This window comes from Populus euphratica, unplaced genomic scaffold (assembly GCF_000495115.2).
Source record: "Populus euphratica unplaced genomic scaffold, PopEup_1.0 scaffold103.1, whole genome shotgun sequence".
Taxonomy (NCBI): Eukaryota; Viridiplantae; Streptophyta; class Magnoliopsida; order Malpighiales; family Salicaceae; genus Populus; species Populus euphratica.
This window is the reverse complement of record NW_011499891.1, coordinates 895,241-913,882: the sequence shown is the minus strand read 5'-3', so window position 1 is coordinate 913,882 and position 18,642 is coordinate 895,241. Positions and strand designations below refer to the sequence as shown.

At 35.9% G+C, this 18,642-nt stretch overlaps 4 protein-coding genes across 6 annotated transcripts; 1 reads left to right on the top strand and 3 right to left on the bottom strand.

Annotated features, from left to right (window-relative positions):
- Positions 1–101: 101 nt before the first annotated feature.
- On the bottom strand, positions 102–2,232 carry LOC105131253 (Ribosomal protein S3Ae). The gene is made up of 7 exons (XM_011034132.1): positions 2,118–2,232; positions 1,996–2,043; positions 1,775–1,880; positions 1,162–1,299; positions 858–1,043; positions 561–761; positions 102–409 (listed from the first exon to the last, which is right to left on the bottom strand). Exons 1-7 carry the CDS (start codon positions 2,126–2,128, stop codon positions 314–316), a joined length of 786 nt encoding a protein of 261 aa, XP_011032434.1. The 5' UTR covers positions 2,129–2,232; the 3' UTR covers positions 102–313.
- Positions 2,233–3,535: 1,303 nt separating this feature from the next.
- On the bottom strand, positions 3,536–7,901 carry LOC105131252 (Protein prenylyltransferase superfamily protein). The gene is made up of 9 exons (XM_011034131.1): positions 7,601–7,901; positions 7,168–7,232; positions 6,051–6,099; positions 5,243–5,337; positions 5,012–5,097; positions 4,866–4,925; positions 4,660–4,741; positions 4,256–4,369; positions 3,536–4,000 (listed from the first exon to the last, which is right to left on the bottom strand). Exons 1-9 carry the CDS (start codon positions 7,785–7,787, stop codon positions 3,830–3,832), a joined length of 909 nt encoding a protein of 302 aa, XP_011032433.1. The 5' UTR covers positions 7,788–7,901; the 3' UTR covers positions 3,536–3,829.
- A 920-nt stretch (positions 7,902–8,821) lies between these two features.
- On the top strand, positions 8,822–16,081 carry LOC105131251 (Pseudouridine synthase family protein). Of its 3 annotated transcripts, XM_011034127.1 has the most exons (20): positions 8,822–9,026; positions 9,209–9,287; positions 9,399–9,620; positions 9,892–10,106; positions 10,839–10,911; positions 11,204–11,260; positions 11,626–11,705; positions 11,791–11,853; positions 12,007–12,094; positions 12,245–12,347; positions 12,475–12,578; positions 12,845–12,918; positions 13,477–13,541; positions 13,689–13,867; positions 14,114–14,181; positions 14,295–14,355; positions 14,693–14,730; positions 14,835–14,903; positions 15,019–15,358; positions 15,665–16,081. In XM_011034127.1, exons 1-20 carry the CDS (start codon positions 8,935–8,937, stop codon positions 15,692–15,694), a joined length of 2,100 nt encoding a protein of 699 aa, XP_011032429.1. In that variant the 5' UTR covers positions 8,822–8,934; the 3' UTR covers positions 15,695–16,081. The 3 variants fall into 3 exon arrangements, with proteins under 3 accessions (XP_011032429.1, XP_011032430.1, XP_011032432.1); XM_011034128.1 differs by lacking the exon at positions 15,019–15,358 and having other exon boundaries at positions 15,665–16,030; XM_011034130.1 differs by lacking the exon at positions 15,665–16,081 and having other exon boundaries at positions 15,060–15,353.
- LOC105131335 (protein IQ-DOMAIN 14-like) lies at positions 16,010–17,842 on the bottom strand. Its single transcript, XM_011034259.1, has 4 exons — positions 17,477–17,842; positions 17,201–17,398; positions 16,415–17,002; positions 16,010–16,313 (listed from the first exon to the last, which is right to left on the bottom strand). Exons 1-4 carry the CDS (start codon positions 17,840–17,842, stop codon positions 16,293–16,295), a joined length of 1,173 nt encoding a protein of 390 aa, XP_011032561.1. The 3' UTR covers positions 16,010–16,292.
- Positions 17,843–18,642: the final 800 nt, after the last annotated feature.

The window sequence follows — 18,642 nt, the reverse complement described above, 5'->3', positions numbered from 1 at the left end:
GAAGTGGCACGTAAGGGGGTGGATTTTGGAGAGACATGTTAGGGTGGAAGGCAATTATCAATTGTAGGCGGCAATATCTACTATGTTTGAAATGTTTCATGAAGCCAGTTACTTCAACCATTTTATCACTGAAGAAATATCCTACATCAGCAAAGAGCAAACTTTAAATAAGGAGAGCGAGTATATATCAAGAAACCTCAGATCCAGGTACAAAATAGGGGACACAGTTTTGAAAAGAACAAAATTTCATCAATATATAATTTCTACTTGAAATGCTACTAAGCAAGTAGTGACTATCCTAATCCAAAAGAACTCAAGCTCCAACAACTTCAGTCTCCCCTTCGGCCATTGTTTCATCAGCAGGTCTGTCAATCTTCACACCAATATCCTGTGAGTAGTCACCATGAACCTGCACAAGAACAGCAGGAAAAGGACCACCTCATCAATACATTAGCACTCCAACATTTCAAGTGAGCATGTTTAATGGTGCAATTCGAGATTCTTCTGTAGCAATATCGTGATAAAAATATGAAACTGTAGAATAAGCACGAGAAATATACCTCCATCAATTTTCCAAGATCAAATTTGGGGGCCTTCAAAATCTTGACTTTTCGGATGAAGACATTCTGTAAAGGGTATATGCCAGTTGTTGCCTTTTCAATCTCCTTACCAATCACCTCAGGGATGAACTTTTGCACCAAATCTTTCAAGTCACAGGATGAAGCCTGGTTAACCATAATTTCCCTCATCTTCCTCCGAATCTGACATTAGGAACAGCCCATCAACCAACCAGGAGTTAACACACGCAACTAGGGCATCATCAGTTGAAAACATAAATCAGGGAGAAAAATGTAAACCTGACGAATTTGACTGCTTTGGGCATAGCATGTTCGCTTGACCTGGTTTGGACGCCGCTTGGTGAATGCAATGCAGAACATCCTGAGGGTGTAATTATCAGTGGTCTTGACATCCACATGGGCTTCAATCAGTGTTTGCCACTTTCGAACCAGAGACCTCAGCTTGTCAGTTGTGAAGCTCATTCCCTGAAATTTAGAATGAAAAGAAGAATTTGAGAAAACTTCAATACAACAAAACACTGAAAAGCAGAATCATGGCCTTACTTGTTCGATAATAAAATTTTATGCCACAAAAAGTACTCACCCAAAAGTTTGTCAGCACATTCCTCCCTTGCACATCCTCAGCTCTGAGGCGGATCTTCCTGAAGGCATGATCCTCATCATTTTGAAGATCAGCAAGAGATACTTCAAAAACTCGATGTTTCAACCCCTCGGAAGCAATCTGTTAAAAACAAGCCAAATCCAATTTGAACATACAACAAAACAAACACCTGAAAATGTACCAGAATTCTATATACAGTAGAACTTTCAACCAGCTATTTCATTCTATGCATCACTCTAATATTAAAGCAAGGATCCAGAATACATGCAACACATCCATCACTCGACTCTTTTACAAATAGATCAGATTAGCGCTAAGCATCATAAGACAGTCACATAGGTCGTGCATTACAATTTCCAGATAGCACATCATTCTATTTTTATTAATCCTTATATTTTCCAAGAAATTAAAGCAAACTCAGTGCTTCAAAAACACTACAGCAGAAAAACAAGCAAAAATCTTGAAAAGAATATGCATTCTCCCCTCTTTTGAACCAAAAGTAATAACAAGGGGAACAATATCATTTAATAAAAAATTCAGTTAAACAATAGCAAATGAAATATGTAAAGATAAAAGGAAAAAAAAAAGACGAGACCTTAGTTCCTTGTGTTCTGGTGACAAGGGTTCTGCCAATATCTTTGACAGTGAAGCCAGATGGTGCCTTCACAACATACCAATCCTTCTTTGAAAATGGATCAGCTCTGTTTCAATTTTTTTCATCAAAACAGAGAAAAACCCACCACCAAATCTCTAAATAAATGCATAATGACTAGAAAATAAAGGATTTCTTCTTGTACTCTTGGCAGATATACTTACGCTTTCTTCTTGCCCCCTTTCTTTCCCTTTGAAATCCTCTTGTTCTTCCTGCAAAACAACGCCAAACACATCAATAACCAGAGAAATAGGGTGTATAGATTCTAGAGAGGGGGAGGGTGTACCCGACGGCCATGTTTAGAGAACAGCAAGCAGTTTTAGGGTTTGATTGCTGCCTTCTGCTTCTTCTGCTGCTGTGGTGAGAAAACAGACACGGTAAAGGTTGGTCCTTTATATTTATATACAAATCCTATTAGGGTTTGCCTTTTTTATCTTCCATTTTCACTAGGGTTTCTTGTATGCATATGCGCCACCGTTTTGATGCTTAATTATCTTTGCCCTTTTCTTTTTTTTTTCTTCTTTTGATTTTACTTTGTATTATGCAACAGAAATTATTTATTTTTTTAAAACTAAGGTACTACGGCATGGAAAATTTTGTAATGCTGAGAGAAACTATTACTAGTTTCTTGGAAAATTTTGTAATGCTGAGAGAAACTAGTAATAGTTTCTTTTAAAAATTATTTAAAAATATATATTTATAAAAAGAAGATAAAATATAAAATTTATTATTAATAAAAACTAATAAGAATATTTATATTTAGAATTTTTCTATATTAGTTCTATTTTTTTTATTTTTTTAAATGAACCTTTACTATAACCTTTTTTTATTAAGTGTCTATATGTATATGGTATTATGGTGTAAAGTGCTCTTTTACTTGAAAATATATTAAAATATTTTTAAAATTTTTTTATTTTTAATATCAACATATTAAAATTATTGAAAAATACTTAAAAAATACTAATTTGATTTTTTTTTTTTCATGTCGAATACACTTTTGAAACACATCTAAACGCAAATTAAAATACATTATCAAACAACTTCCAAATTACTAAAATTATGTAAATTAATCAACACATTTTTTTTTTTTAAATGAAGGAATAATAAGGTGGTTTGAGTTATATAGGCATGTAGCCCTTGAGTGGAAGGTGCAAAAACTATTCGGAATTTGCCTTAATAAGAGAAATTGGCCAAGGAGAATCCATAAACTCCAGCCTTTCTGGGGTTCCCGATAGCATTCCTTCCCATCTCCACATTCCCCCTTCGTGCTCTAGATCCAAAAGTATATTCTGTGCATCCCAACGAGATACGGTAAGTTATTTGGTTTTATCAAACATTTTTTTTATTTTAAATTATAATATAAATTTAAGTTTGAAAAAGACTACAAAAACTAATATAATACCAAACACGCGCAACGCTTATACTCCCGTGAATCCCCCAAACAAGATCACACCATGTATATTGTACATGGTAGAATGAAAACCCTTGGAATCACATGAATCCAAGAATTCATGTATTGAATTAGCAAGGATAAGAAGTTGGCTGTAATAACCGCAGCTGCAACTCTGACATATGTCTAAATGACCAACACGACATCCAGACTTTATACATTCCATAAATTTGGCATCCATAACAGACGCAGAACGGATGGCGAATCTCTGGCCCTGTAAACTGAGCAATCGAAACAATGAAGGCAGCGAAATAAGAGGGAAACAGGAGGTGTCTAGAATCTAAATTGCCAGATAGGATAAAAGCCTTGTAACTTTCCTAGTCTGTGAAACTGGGCATTCCAAATAATACATCAAATCTCATGTCAAGGACTCAGCGAAGAAAAAAAATCAAGGAAAGAGGGAACACACGAAGATCACTAGTATAATGCATTTAAATTATACGAATCTGCAGTGTTTGTAAATTTTAGCTTTTGGTCTAGGTTACTGAGGGCCACTTCAGATCTTGGAATATGGGGCAACAAAGATGATCTTCAAAAATAGCAACCAGTTATGACGAAACTTTCAAGCTTTTAAAAGCTGAAGTGAGCACAGTAAGTTTGCCCGAAGCTCTCTGCTTGTACTCTTTCTCCAAAGCTGCAGTTGCCAAAGACTGCAAGTCTGGACAGTCCTTGTCTTCCTTGTTTCGTCCTTTTGAAAATTGTGCAATGGCTGACGTGCACTGGATAACAAGAATAATAAATTCCTTGTTAGTCACACAGTTTAGAAACCATGTCAAAGGCAGAAAACAGAAAACAGAGACTCCTAATGATAATAAAGCTAGCACATGGCTTATATAAACATCCGAGGAAGGTGAAAATAGAACCTTATAAAAACATTTCAATGCCAGCATCACCTAATACATGTAACTACATTCTGAAGCGAAATATTTGCACATGTGTGCATACACATTAAGGAAGAGGATGAGGCAGCTCACCAGACAAATACCAAAAAGCGCCCTTGTATTCTTGCCCCCAGTCAAATCTATGGTGGAAGAATAATATTTCTTCGCTGTCAGAAGGTTTTCAATTCCACCAAGAGTGTAAAGCACCTGTTGATTAAGGAAAGCAAAGGCAATTTAGTGCTCGTCATAAAAGAAGTCGTTATATGAATTGGTCATTTAGTGCTCGTCATAAAAGAAGTCGTTAGATGAATTGGTCATAAAAGAAGTCGTTATATGAATTGGTCATTGGTCATAAAAGAAGTCGTTATATGAATTGGTCATTGGTCATAAAAGAAGTCGTTATATGAATTGATCTGTTGCTACTCTTGCGCAAATGCTAAATGATAGATTGGAACCGTGGGTGGGGATGATATAACCAAAATAAAGAAGTTACTCACATCAGCGTATGCTAAATGAAAGAGTGGAACTGTAGGTTGAGATAATATGAGCTCCTCATAGCAGAAAGCTGCTTGCTTGTACCTGATTTATCAAGGCAGAAACAGGGCTTAAGCTACTGATAAATAATACAGCAGCAACACGGTGGTAGTCATTTGGTAGACAGTAGCTTTCCTAACATATAATATGAAAAAGGAAAATTCCTCACATTTGCAAGGAGACATATATCTCAGCAAGTTCTCTCCAGGCATCATGATCAGCCATAAATCTAACGAAAGCAAAGAGGGAAAAAAAATTCAGTCCCATGTTAAACTAATATCATCAAAACTGCAAGAAAGGAGGTTTGTGCCTCACGTTTCTAGATACTTATTGAGCCATTCGATTGCCCCTGACAAATTGCCTTGTGCCTTTGCCAAAGCTACCCTTCTCTTGTGTACTACCTACATAAGAAAAATGAAAGTAGCTTGATTTTTAACATCAGTTTTTGTTAATTAACAACAATTATAATTTACAGTTGAGAAAGACAGTAAAATGAGGCTTTACAAGGAATTTTAATTTCAAGAAAACTTGGATACAAAAATTTACCTGGTCAAAAGGATTGTCCTCTAAAAGGCTTGAGTATGCCTTTTCAGCCTCTCCCCAAGATCCCTTTGCTTCAAGTAACAGTGCCTCCAGCCTGCCTGTGATTTGTGTCAAAACAGAAAACCATGCCACGCATGTTAATATTCAAGTAAAAACATTCCTTAAGATTACTGTTGAAAAACAAAAGAAGGAAATATTCATATTATTAAATTTAAATCAGCCAAACATAGCAAAGCCCACCAATAAAGAATTATAAATATAACAGCCTGAACCAAAAGTAATTGAAGTATATAAGATCTTTTGGCCCTAATCAGCAACACAGGCCACTTCAACTAAAGGACAATAAGCATCAAAAGATAACACCAGCGAAAGGGCACCCCACCTTCCTAATCCCACACTATGCAAATCTTATATAAGGACCTCTATCATTTGAACCAAAAACAAATCCAGCCCTCTCCATTTCTCAACTCTCGATGAAACACCTAAAGCCACAAGAAGGAATGTGTGTGGTCATGGTATTAACATTTAGATATCATATTTGAAGTCCAGTGCCTCATTATCCACACCATCACTAAAGAAAAAACAAGCTGCCACCTCCTTATAGAACAATTTAAAAATGAGGATGTGATCTTCGAATTTCTTAATGCAGGGCTATTAAATGGTAGGAAATTGCCTGGTAGGGTTATGCATTACATGCAATTGAACAATCATGAACAAAAATAAGGCCAAAATTCATCATTAGTTCCCATGCACACTCATAAACACACTGAAGCACACTTTAATGGTTGGTCAGATGGTATTTTTAACTTACCAACTCTTTTGCTCTCTGGAAATTTCTTCCGCAACACATTTACACAGTCCTGCAAAAGATTGCAGATTTAAAATTGCATCAACTTCAAAACAGAGAATCTCATACCACCCAACTACAGTATACAGCAAATGCATATGAGTTGAGTCAAATAAGCTCAAATACACCTATGGATGCAAGACTCAAGTATATAACAGTTGTCTTGAAAGGCAATGCACAAAAGAGACAAGAAAGAAAACATAAAGAAAAAAAAGAGATACGAATGAAGTTTCAAGGATAGATAGCCTTGGCAGCAATATGTACAAAAATCTCTCTTTACTCAATTTACCTCAACATTCTAAATTAGAATGTTCAGAAAAATAAAATCTATTATGATGAAGTTTCAATTTGACTAGAAAAAAATTAGCATGCCCCATAGTCAAGTAAGAAAATAGACAATTGAGGAAAGGCAAACATCATTAATAAAAAACTAGGGAACAAGATAATTTGATGAATAATGTGATACAAATGAACATTCCAAGCACATTTTGTTATGGGACAAGGGCTAAGAAAGAATAGAAGCAAAGATAAAGTCTAAAACAATAAAAATAAATAAATACATAAAATCATTCTGGAACCAAATAAATACCAACTGCAAGCCGACATTCAGAAACTCACATATCACCAAACTAAATCTATTGCCAGCATGAAATATCAATTAAATCACAGGTGAACAACGATTTGTGCAAAATATTACTTCATCAGCAATCAGAACACAGGGTTTCATGCTATACTTAATGTCAAAAGAACTAAGAAGTATGGTGGGGCACAGATATGAATTTTATTTCTTTGAACTAATGACATCTCAAGGAATGGGGACATATCATCTAAATGAACAACCAGCATAATTTGCAATAGCTCCTACTGAGTTCCTAGGCGAGATTATGAACTATAAGAACAATAAAAGGTGTGAGACAAGTCTCAGATGTTAAAAATCCATATATAACAAATATATTAACTATTCTTGATCTACATTAATTAGTTCTTTAATGATGAGTAGAAAAATCTGCTAAAGCACCTAAAGTGACAGATTTGAAACTCGAATCCAAAAAACATTGAGCTGCAACGAAACGACTGTTACCTTTGCAACCTCAAGAGATTGACAGTCCATGGCAGCAATTGCAACCTCTTCATATAGAGTCCATTCTACATCAATAAAGAATTAACAATAAATCAATATAAGAATATAATCGAGTCAAGTAATTCATAAAAAAAGGAGCTTAAATCATCGAAACAGCCAGCACAAAGGGTGTGTCTGCAATCCAAAACCAATTAACATCAAGTTTCAAGACCTCAGATCTCAATTATTCAACAAAGAAACAAAAAAGTTCATGACTGACTAACCAAATTACATAATCACATTAGTTCTTACTCAAACCCAATTCAAATCAAGCTCCAAACTTTCAAACCCGGAAACAAAACAAAATCCAGAAGACTCAAAATCTACCATAATTGAGCAAAGCCCGGATGAGAAAATCAATAAAACAACCAATCGAAAGAGAGAAGGTACACACCTTCAGAACCAAGACTGGATCTTTTCTTGGAATCATTCAGGATCGATAAACCGTGCTTTAACACCTTGTCAGAACGCCTAACTTTGAGCTTTCTAACCAAGCAGAGATACTCCCATGCTCCTCCTCCTCCATTGTCCACTTGACTCTCCAATCTATTCAATTCTGTCTCTTCTGATTTGGTCACCATATCTGCTTTCCTTCTCTCTCTGTCTGCGTTTCTATGCGGGAGAGAGTTTGAGGACTCTGTTTCTTAGCCGGCTATTTTTTGGATCTGCGACCACTAACAATTTTGCTTTAAGGCCCCGTTTGACGCACTGGTTAAACGATTTGTTATTTTTTAATATTTTTTGTTTTAAATTAAAAAAATTATTATTTTTCATTTTGATATATTACTATTAATTTTAAAAATATATTATTTTAATATATTCATAATAAAAAATAATTTAAAAAATAACATTTATCACTTTCTCAAACACTTTCTAAACCATGCTTGGAAATCTTAATTTAATCCTGGACTATAATTTCAAGTAACATCTACTACTTTCTCACAAACATTCTAAAATATGTTTGAATATCTTAATTTAATCTTATACTATGATTCATTATCAATAAAATTCCTTTTTGATTTTATCTATATCACCCTAAATATATGCATAAATAACATTTATTGAATAGGTGACTTGCATTTCATATATAACATTTGATTGACCGTCAAAATGAATAAATGCTAAAAACATAAAATAGATTATAATAATCGAATATTGTCTATTTTTTTTTTTGAAATTTTTACTAGTAATGTTCTTATTGTTTTTACCTTTTCATTTATTTTCTTATTGTGCTCGGTTTTTATTTATACTGGTTGTATTTAAAATTAATTATTATTTTTCAATTATTTATCTTTATATTTCACAGAGGATTATGATTTTAAAGAAATTGTAAATGCGTGTTTCACAATGCAGTTCATCATACTTTTAAAAATGTTTTTTATCTAAAAATTATTAAAATATAATACTTTTAGCAGTTCATCATACTTTTAAAAATGTTTTTATCTAAAAATTATCAAGATATAATTTTATTTTTATTTTTAATATTATTACATAAAAAATATAAAAAAACATTAATTAACCACTTTTCTAAACAAAGAACAATTTAAAAATTATTTTTGAAAAACACAAGTTATATCCACTTAAAAGCGCTTTTGAAATTTATTAAACACCTACTGCTGCTCAAGCAAGTTCTAAAACCCTACAAAGGGCAACCAACCAGACTTTCAACTCCCAGAGTTCCAGTTCCAATCACTGCTTGTTCTTGTTTTTTTAATCAAAACTCTGACAATGGAAACATCAAAAGCCATGGAAGAATCAGACGTTGGCATCCTTTGTTACATCTCTCAACTCCCTGGTTTTCGTGGCATCCTCAAACAAAGGCAAGTGATTCCTCGAATTCCACAACCCCATAAACACGCTATCAATGTACAAGTCTAAATTCGCACACATATATTGCACTTACTTTCAACTGGGCCCTTCTAAATTTGAATCTTTTTAGCATTTTTAATGAAAAAGGAACAAATTTCGATGCTTTGTGTTTTTTTTTTTGGTTTTTTTCCAGGTATGCTGATTTTATTGTAAATGAAGTTGATACTGATGGAAATGTGGTTCACTTGACCTGTTTGGAGCCTCCTCCTCAGGTGGGCTTGTTACTTTCCGTTGGGTTTCTTTGTAGAGTTTGTACTCTGAATTTTTTGGGTATGTCTTTAAAAGTTTTTTACTGTTGAAGTTTGTCTCTTTTCTTGGTCCAGATGGTGGAGGAAACTAAGGAGTGTGAGGCAAAGGTATCTGATGAGAAAATGAGTGAAAGGAAGAGTCATGAAGCTGAAATGGAATTGTTTAGATCTCTTGCTGGTGATTCTGACGCTGAAAAGTTGGAAAGTTTGATAAGTCAAGTTGACTCTCGTACTGAAAGTGAAGATAGCGTTCCACATATCGTGCTTTCACCGGATTCTGATAAAACACATCGAACGGTTAGTTTTCAATTTGAAAAATTACTTTCCGTATGTTCATGACCTGGCACGTGCAGTTAGTTTTGGTCCTGTTGAAATAAATTTGATCGTTATGTTAGGTGGATTTTTTTTTAGCTGGATGTTTTCAAGCCAAGAATCTAACTAGAATGAGTCGATCTTAATTTGGTTTAGATGCCAAAAGTAAGAGCCTATGAAAGAGGATGCCTGGCCTGCTTCAGTCTAGTCTCATGCATTTCTGTTGTTAGATAATTGCTACTTTGAATTTTTTCAGGCAGTGCATAATTTCTTCAAGCAGAACTTCAAGTTCCTCGTCACTGACACCACCGACGGACCAGATGCTTCATCAAAATGCATTCGTGTAAGATTAGATTCTGGAGGGCATAAGAACAATGGCAGAAATTCTAAGAAACGGAAAGAAAGAGGTGAAAAACCCTTTGATAGCAGAGGTTCAAGTAATTGGCCAGAACATCTCGGCAAGTTTCTAAGGTAGTGGGTATATGAGGCGGTTTGATATGCTATTTATACAGAAGTTTAATGCCTTCTTGTTATATTCCTATAGTTATCATGCCAGTAAACCTTACCTAAAGGTTTCAAGGAGGCCATCCATCACTGTTTAAACACATGTTGAATGTAGCAACCTTAATTTCATCCATTCATGACGGATTCATTGGATTGGGAGGGATATTGTAGTAAAATAAGAAAGTAAAAGCTGACATTAACTGATGTATCTGACAACAAAGATATGGTAGAGATTATGAATTTCTGGTCCCATATGCATTTCCATAATATGAACCATCCAAAGAGTATATAGCTTATACTAGAATATGTGAATCAGTTATTAGAAAAATGATGCCCGCACTCAAAATCTAAATAATGTCTTCTTGTCTTTCGACATATGCATTTTTCACATGCAAGTGACAAATTTACCAGGCTTTCTCCTAATCCTTCATAACAGTTGCAATGGATGTAATTGCCATACAGCTTATCTTTCAGCAAGTATACTCCCATGTGTCAGCTTGGATGTAAAGCAAGAAATGTATCTAGTAGCTATATGATAAAAGTGACAGATTATGGGTTCAAATGTGCAACTTTCTTTTTCTCATGAACACTTTCCAGTTTGCAATGTTGCTTCTTCTTCTTCTTCGTCTTTTTTTATGGAAGTTCTTTTTAATTTGTATTGAACAACTCCTGAAAGGCACCGTGAATAAAAAATTCCAGGTTTCATCTTTACAAGGAGAACAAGGATACACAGGAGGCCTTAGGAATCATAGGAAAGATGCTTGGTATTCAGGTATAGCTTGTTAGAATTGTTGAAGGTGACGTATTTTGGTTCACATGTTGTGACATGGGAACGATAGAAAGTTACTATGAATTGATCAGTGCAGTGCTAAATTAGCAGCAGTGGAAGAGAGAAATTTGTTTCCATATCAATCTTTTTCCAACTTTTTTATATGGGAATGATTTGAGTTGCATGCCACACCCATTTCTCCCTATCTGAATTGTTGATGTGCATGATATATTCATAATGCTCTTATCATGCTTGAATAATGTTCTACCTTTTGATTGATAGCTTTGTTTGACAGTCTAAATCATTTGGTTTTGCGGGTACAAAGGATAAGCGTGCTGTCTCAACTCAAAGAGTAAGCCATTTTACTATCACTAAATCTGCTTCTATTGAGTACTCCCTTTATGGTTTTTTTATCTTCAAAAATCATTTGGTCCTACCTGCACTCTATTGCTCACTTTGGATATTAATTAAAATGGAATTCTATGCAATTGTAAAGTAAGTTCTCCTCAACTGAGATGTATGGGTGGGGTATGGGCATTTCATGGTATGCTTATTGTTTGTACGTATTATGCTGTATGTGTATCTGTGCAGACAACTCTACTTCGTCTGTGTTTGTGTCTGTGGTGTTATTTTGCTGGGGCATTTGCTAATTTACCCTGTTTTTTTGAGTCCACACGGAGAAGATATTTCAGAGAGAAAGTCATTTTTTGCTTCCAGGTTACTGTTTTCAAGCAACAAGCAAGTAGACTAGCTGCTCTTAATGACAGGTTGATTGGTATCAAAGTGGGTGACTTCTGGTAAGCTCTAACTTCATTTTTTTTGTGTTTTTCTCCCAATATGTTGCGTGACCCTTTCATGAGTTGGAGTTGCATTATTCTTCAGCCATGTCAAAGAAGGACTTCTTCTTGGGAAGCTCCTGGGAAATCGATTCACAGTCACTCTACGGTTAGAGTGCTTTCCCATGCACAAAATCCTGTTTTGTTTTATTGGATGCTGAAAATGTTGTTCAATTCATCAAAGAAAAAAGTCATTCATGATTCCATTCACTTTTCAATCTCTTGTGATTTGGACTCACAACTTTTACAAAAATTTCCTTAGAGGGGTTATTGCAGATTCTGAAGACACCATCAAGGCAGCGGCAGATTCCTTAGGAAGGCATGGGTTCATCAACTACTTTGGTTTACAGGTACATCCCTGATGATTTCCTTCAGCTGCCTGCAAAGTTGTTGGCTGACAGTAGTTGCTGACCTTCAACAATTGCAATACTTAGTATATCTTATGTGCATACATTAGTGTCCAATGATTGGGCTTATATGTTAGATTGTGTTCTTTTCAGCGTTTTGGAACTGGTTCTGTGCCAACACATCTTATTGGAGCCGCACTGCTCCGAGGAGAGTGGAAAACTGCTGTAAGCATGATCCTTGATCCAAGAGAAGGAGATATCCTTTTATTATTTCCATGTTTGTACCATTAATTCCAGTGAGCTGTTTCATTGGAATCTAAAAACATTATCAAGGCAACTTTTAGTATGAACTGCTGTTTTCCTTGACTAAGACCTTTAAATACAAAGAGATGTAATAAGGAAGGCAAGGGAATACTATAAGGAAAGTAACGATATTGAAGGGACCCTAAGGCAATTACCTCGCCATCTGGTTGCTGAAAGGGCTGTAGTAAGTTGTCCACTGTCCCTTCTGTGTGATTTTTCTTTATCTGATGCCCTGCTAGTATTCAGTGATTCCATGAAAAATGTTGTGGTAAATTTTTAATCTTTAACATGTGATACTTTCCCCTATTTATTTGTATCATCTATTTACTAGCTATGTTGTTGATGGCCCCGCATCTGTCAAGAGATTTGCACCAGATGCAATTGAAGCATGATTACTTTTTTTCTTCTCTTGCATTTCACGATAAACATTTTACTTGTAATATCATGCAGCTTCAGTGTTTGAAGAAATGTCCTGGCGACTACTTGCAGGCCATGAAAGCCATACCTAGGACTTTGAGAATGATGTAAGTGATTATTAACCAATATTAGAATGTAATTTCCTTATGTTCTTGTAAATAGACGGCCTGTTGGAAAGAATTAGCAGAGGCAGTCTATGTTTCATGCTTACATAAGTACTTTCTGAAAGACTCGTTGTTACATCACATACATCACTGCAGTAGAACATCTGATAAACAAATTTGAGCTTGCATCTACACAATCTTGTTGCTCATGAATGCTCCATTACATGGAAATTATTTTGATATTGGATGCATTGTTGCCTTGAAAGGACATTATCTAGTATGCAGAAACACAGCACATTGCCTTCACAAAATTCGTACAACAGGGATATCTTATACATGTATGTAGCAAGCAAGTGCTTAGGATCTTATGAGATAATGTGAAACCTAATATCAGTATTTTAGAAAACATTGTCTTTGAATGGAAAAACCATGTTTTCTATGAGTCATCTTAATAAGAGATCATGGAGAAGCATGTCTTACTGGAAAATAGTGCTGTGACCTCTTAGCTTTCTGGTCTTGATTTCAAGATTTATATTAATGTCTCTTGTCACTATTGTTTAGGTATGTGCATGGCTACCAAAGCTATTTGTGGAACCATGCAGCAAGTGAGAGATTGCAAAAATATGGTATACACTCGTATTTTCTGAAGCTATTTTTCTGCATTCCTTTGTGTGCATATAAAAAAAAGCATATGATTTGAATGCCACCTTCATTATTGTCAAAGAGGTATTGCAACTATTCACCTAATTTGTTATTGTCTCTCCTTGTGTCAGGATTTGACCAGGTTGTTCTGGGGGACTTGGTGTATTGTAAAGGGGATGATAATGAAAAGGAGACAGTTGGAGTTAATTCTGAAAGTAACGATGACAACTGTGATGATACATATGATTGTAGTCATTTAGATGAAACCTCAGGAACTGATCTTCTGGAAAGGAAAAATACACTTGTTAAGGTCAGCTCTTATATTATAGCAGTACTACTAATCTTTTTGCTATTTTTAGCAAACATGTGGCACTGTTTGCCCTTAGGAACATCTCTACTGGATCATCCATAGTTGTCCATCATATATGTTGACATTGAATGTTAATATTGTGACAGTGCTTTCTGACACTCATCTGATGTATAACCGGCTGGTAAACCATTATCCTATTTTGTTTAAATTAAGTAGAGTTTTAGATGCCTACCTTTCTTCTGGCAGGTGGTAACTGTTGAAGATATGTCAACTGGAAATTATACTGTTGATGATGTCATCCTTCCTATGCCCGGGTAAGAGAGAGCCTTCATAGTCTTAACGATGAACTACTATGGACAAATCATTTATGAATTGTCCTTTCTTTCTTTCTTTCTTATTCAACATTGTAATTTTGTTCTTCTGGCAGATCTAGGGTAATTTTTCCAACAAATGAAATTGCCACAGTTTATCATGATTTGGCAAAGAAGGTTTGTTATACCTCAGTACATGTTATCTACTTCTTTATGACACAATTGGTTTTTGGATATTTTGGTGCTTGTGAGTATAAAGTTGCATTTAAACATATCAGAAAGATAAGCATGCATATTCCAGGTCTCTGTCAGGTTAAGGTCAGAACAAACCCCTGGCAAAGCCTTGAGCTGGTTAAAATTTTCATCATGGTCTTAAATTATCATTTCTTAGCAAATAGGAAAAAACCCAAGATCTCTCAATACAAGCAGACTCCTGAATATATCACTCTTTGCACTCCAAGTTAGGGGAGTAGACTACATTGTTTTTGATGATTGTCTTATTTGTTTTGATCAGGATGCTATCAATTTGACTGAAAGCGTTCATCATGTCAAGTAGGTTACCTAACCTGATCTCTCTCTCTCTCTCTCTCTCTCTCTCTCTCTCTCTCCATGCACACTTTATTCTGATTGGTTGTGTGTGTTTGTGCTCTTTGCAGGGAATTTTCCATAACCAGTATGACCGGAAGTTATAGGCGTGTTTTTCAGAAGCCACTGGACTTTGAATGGTTCGCCTTTTTCCTTTTTTTTTCTCAATAACATAGAGCTCTTTGGTCTTGAGTCTAAAGTCTAGCTATGTGGATAGTGCTGCAAATAAATCATTTGCTTTTTTTTTCATTCCAGGGAATTACTTACATATAATGACAGTAATAAACCATTGGCAGAGACAGATCTGGATAAAATTTCCAAGACTGGATCAACAAACATAATAAAACAAGAGGAACAAGGTAAGGGAGACGAGGACAACGATTTATCTGATTGCACAGAACTACCAGTGTGCTCCCGAAATAGTATAGCTCTATCATCTGTCACTAATGAGGAGAGTGAGAGAGAAGTTGAGTCAGAACAAGTCTCTGGTTCTAATTGGCAGGAAACCCAGATGGCTCTCAAGTTAAGCCTCACCCTTCCAGCTTCATGCTATGCAACAATGGCCATAAGAGAGCTGCTGAAAACATCAACATCTGTATGTACTTCTAAAGATTTTCTTCTTTAATGTGTTACTGGGATTCCGAGTCTAAAGGAGCCCCACCCCTCCACCACAGACATCCTAGACTTGCCCAAAAAAATAAATGGATATATTTCTCCAGCTTAAACTGAAATCACAAAAAAAATTATCATAAATTGAACTTTTAGACCCAAATAAGGGTGACAGTCCGTAAATCCTTTACTAAAGCAATCATATTGTGCTTTTAGCTGTCACAGTTTCCTTCTGTCTTTCAAGCTGCAGGTATGTGCATGCCACCTTACAAACTATTTGCTATATTTGCAGGTTGCATACCACAAAACATTGAACCAGTGAGCACCTCACTGCTCGAAAGATATGTACTTTCCAGGGAGCAGAAGTTACTAGTTTATGAGAACAAACAATTTTTAGTTGAGCTTTTAAATTATTTCTGAATAGCACAGGTCTAGTGACCAAACGACCCGCCTATCTTGTTGATGTTATGCCTCTTGTCAAGTCACCATGAAGTTCTTAAGCATTTTGTCTAGAGACTCGATGTTCATGCAGGTTAGATAGCAGACAGTGAAACTGCCCAGCTCGTTGCTCCTGTTGTTTATTTTCCTTGGGTTATGATTCATTGTTGGTGCAGGAAATATAACGAACAATATTTCACTGCCTTGCCTTTTCTGGTAATTTGTGTTCGTAGTTTAATAGTAATGAAATTATGGTTTCTCTAATATTGAAGATCATGCGTTGTTTTTCCCTGAAGAAAAACCAAGTAAATTCAAATAATTTATTTTTGTCAAGTATTCATGGGTGAGCTAAAAGCTCCGGTAGTTTGATACTGGATGCATGAATTTACAACATTCTACGCTTTTTACCATGACAGCATCATAGCAACTAACTTGTATGATGGTTCCATCTGTAGCTGGTATCGTGGGCATCTAATGAACTTTTAGTATATATTCAGATGGGGCTGCAATCAGAAGAATAAAGGATTAAACAACCAAAAAAATTTAAGAGGATAAGTAAATCTCAAATGTTAGATATTGACATGAACCTCAACTGCTAACTCACCTCATATGTGACAAGAACTTTGCTGTAGTTGGAATGGCGAGTGCTGGTTGTGATGCTGGCACCATAATTGTTATCTTTTGACCTTGTTGGTTGATAGAGTTTTATAAACCATGGGTCTTGGTTTTCATGAGCCATGTGTTTTGAGTGCGAAGATGAACATTGTGACTGAGCATCTTGGTGGACAAGCAATCCATCCAAAGAAGTTTTTTGCTTGTTTTGAACTCTGATGCTTTGTTTAGGCCGTTGTTTCGGTTCACTCTGTGACCTGAATTTAGCCTTGGAAGATTCTGTGTTAGCCATGTAGTTTGGTAGGATTGAACATTGATTAGAAAGAGTGTCGGCATAGTCTGGTGTCTCGTAAGTGAAAGAGGCTCTTCCTGGTGTTCTGGAAGGTGGTGAACAGATTGAGGGACTGTTCTGTGATGTGAAGCAGAACTCCTTGTATTGATGTTCTTGCCTAGAGATTTGTAGTTCCCCGGAGTAGAATCTGGGAACCTCTCTCTCTATTCTGTCTATTAAGGGATGATTGATGTAGCCACTTCTGCTCGAAATTCCCCGTACTTCATGAAAATTAACATCAACTGCCTCCTGTGTGTGAATTCAAGTTAGCATCATAAATTTAGTGTTGACGATTAGATTGCATGTTTTTCATTAGCCGTGATGGTACAGCAAGATATCGTAAGCTAATTTCAAAATCAGAGAATTCTCCATAGCTCCAAGTTCCGTCAACATTAGCATGATGATTTGTGATTTGTATAGTACTGCAGATAAAAATGGACTACTCACTCTGTGTCTTGATGATCTGCTTTTCACGGAAATTTGTGATTCCCTGGCCATCTGAGCTCTTTCACGAGTTCTTGCTTGTATTGTCATAAGTGTATGCATTCGCTGAAGAGTAGCAGCTGTTTGTTTCCTCACCTGGTGACCCCGTACTAATGCTTGTAACTTGACTAATCCCCTTAACGCACACAAAGCTTTCCTGGCCTGAAAAATGGAGCAATTGATATGCATATCCATGAAGGTTGGTTAAAAATTAAGTAGAAAGGAAGTTTGTATGAATACCAGGTAAGAACGAAAGACAGCTTGAATCCTGGTGGCAGCTGCATCTTCTACTTCCTTTCTTATTCTATTTGCTGCTTGTGTTTGTGGGACAATTGTTTTAATAGCTTCAGTGGCTGGCAATGCAAATGATGATCTATGTGCTAAATATGGGGTGGTGATGACGGAGTCAAGAGATCTACGACCCTTGCAGACTCTCTCTTTCTTCGCAGATTTGCCAAAGCTCCATCTCCTCTTAATAGTTGGATTAGAAGGTACAATTGTAGTTGTTGTATCTTTTTCTGCATAGAAAGAGATATCTTTCTTCTTGCCTTTCTCCTCCTTTTTTCCTAGAAAGAAATTAATCATCCACCTGCTTGCCTTTCCCATTGTTTCGTATCACCCCATCTAAGATCTTACTTCAAACCATATATAAAAGTCACTGGAGAAAATGATGAGCAGCTATATGATTGCAAAGTAAAGAGTTGAACCTGTCTTAACTTTCCAATTACTTGAGCACAAGGACTCGGTCCTTATTTCTACACCATTATAATGATGTTGATGTTTGTTGACTCATGCATGCATGCATGTTGTATCTATGTATGCATCTTCTTCGACCTGACACCGGTCAGGTGGACTTGTACTCGTGTCATATTTTATTGGCCAAGGCCTGCAGAAGTTTCCCTGATCAAGCCATTTGCCACAGTCCAAAAGGTTAACGGTAAAGATTCGACGTCCTTGATGGAGCTTTCACGCCTGCTCAAACTTGTGTCTTTTCTAGGGCTAGTTTATCCTCGGTCTTTGGTAATGTTCCACGCAAAATGGGATTGGTTAAGAAAGGGTGGCGGGGTTGGGGTTAAGTACCTAACTGGACACTGATCTTTTCTGCTGCTGCAAAAACAGGTAGATAGGCAAGCAGAACCTTACATTGCATTGCATTTTCTTTTATCCTTGTATTTTCCTCTCCTTTCCCTTGAACCTATGTTTCTTGCAGTTTTTTAAGGAAACGCGATGGTGTTTAGCAAAAACAAGTGGTCATTAACAAAGCATTTATATTTGATTCTTATTTATTAATATCTGCAAGACAATGCTTAACAATCTGATTGAACTAATAACATTTAACCTAGTGCAATAAATTAAGATGGGCGACAGCTATGAAATTCGAAATGTGCCCTTGCTGCCCTAATAAC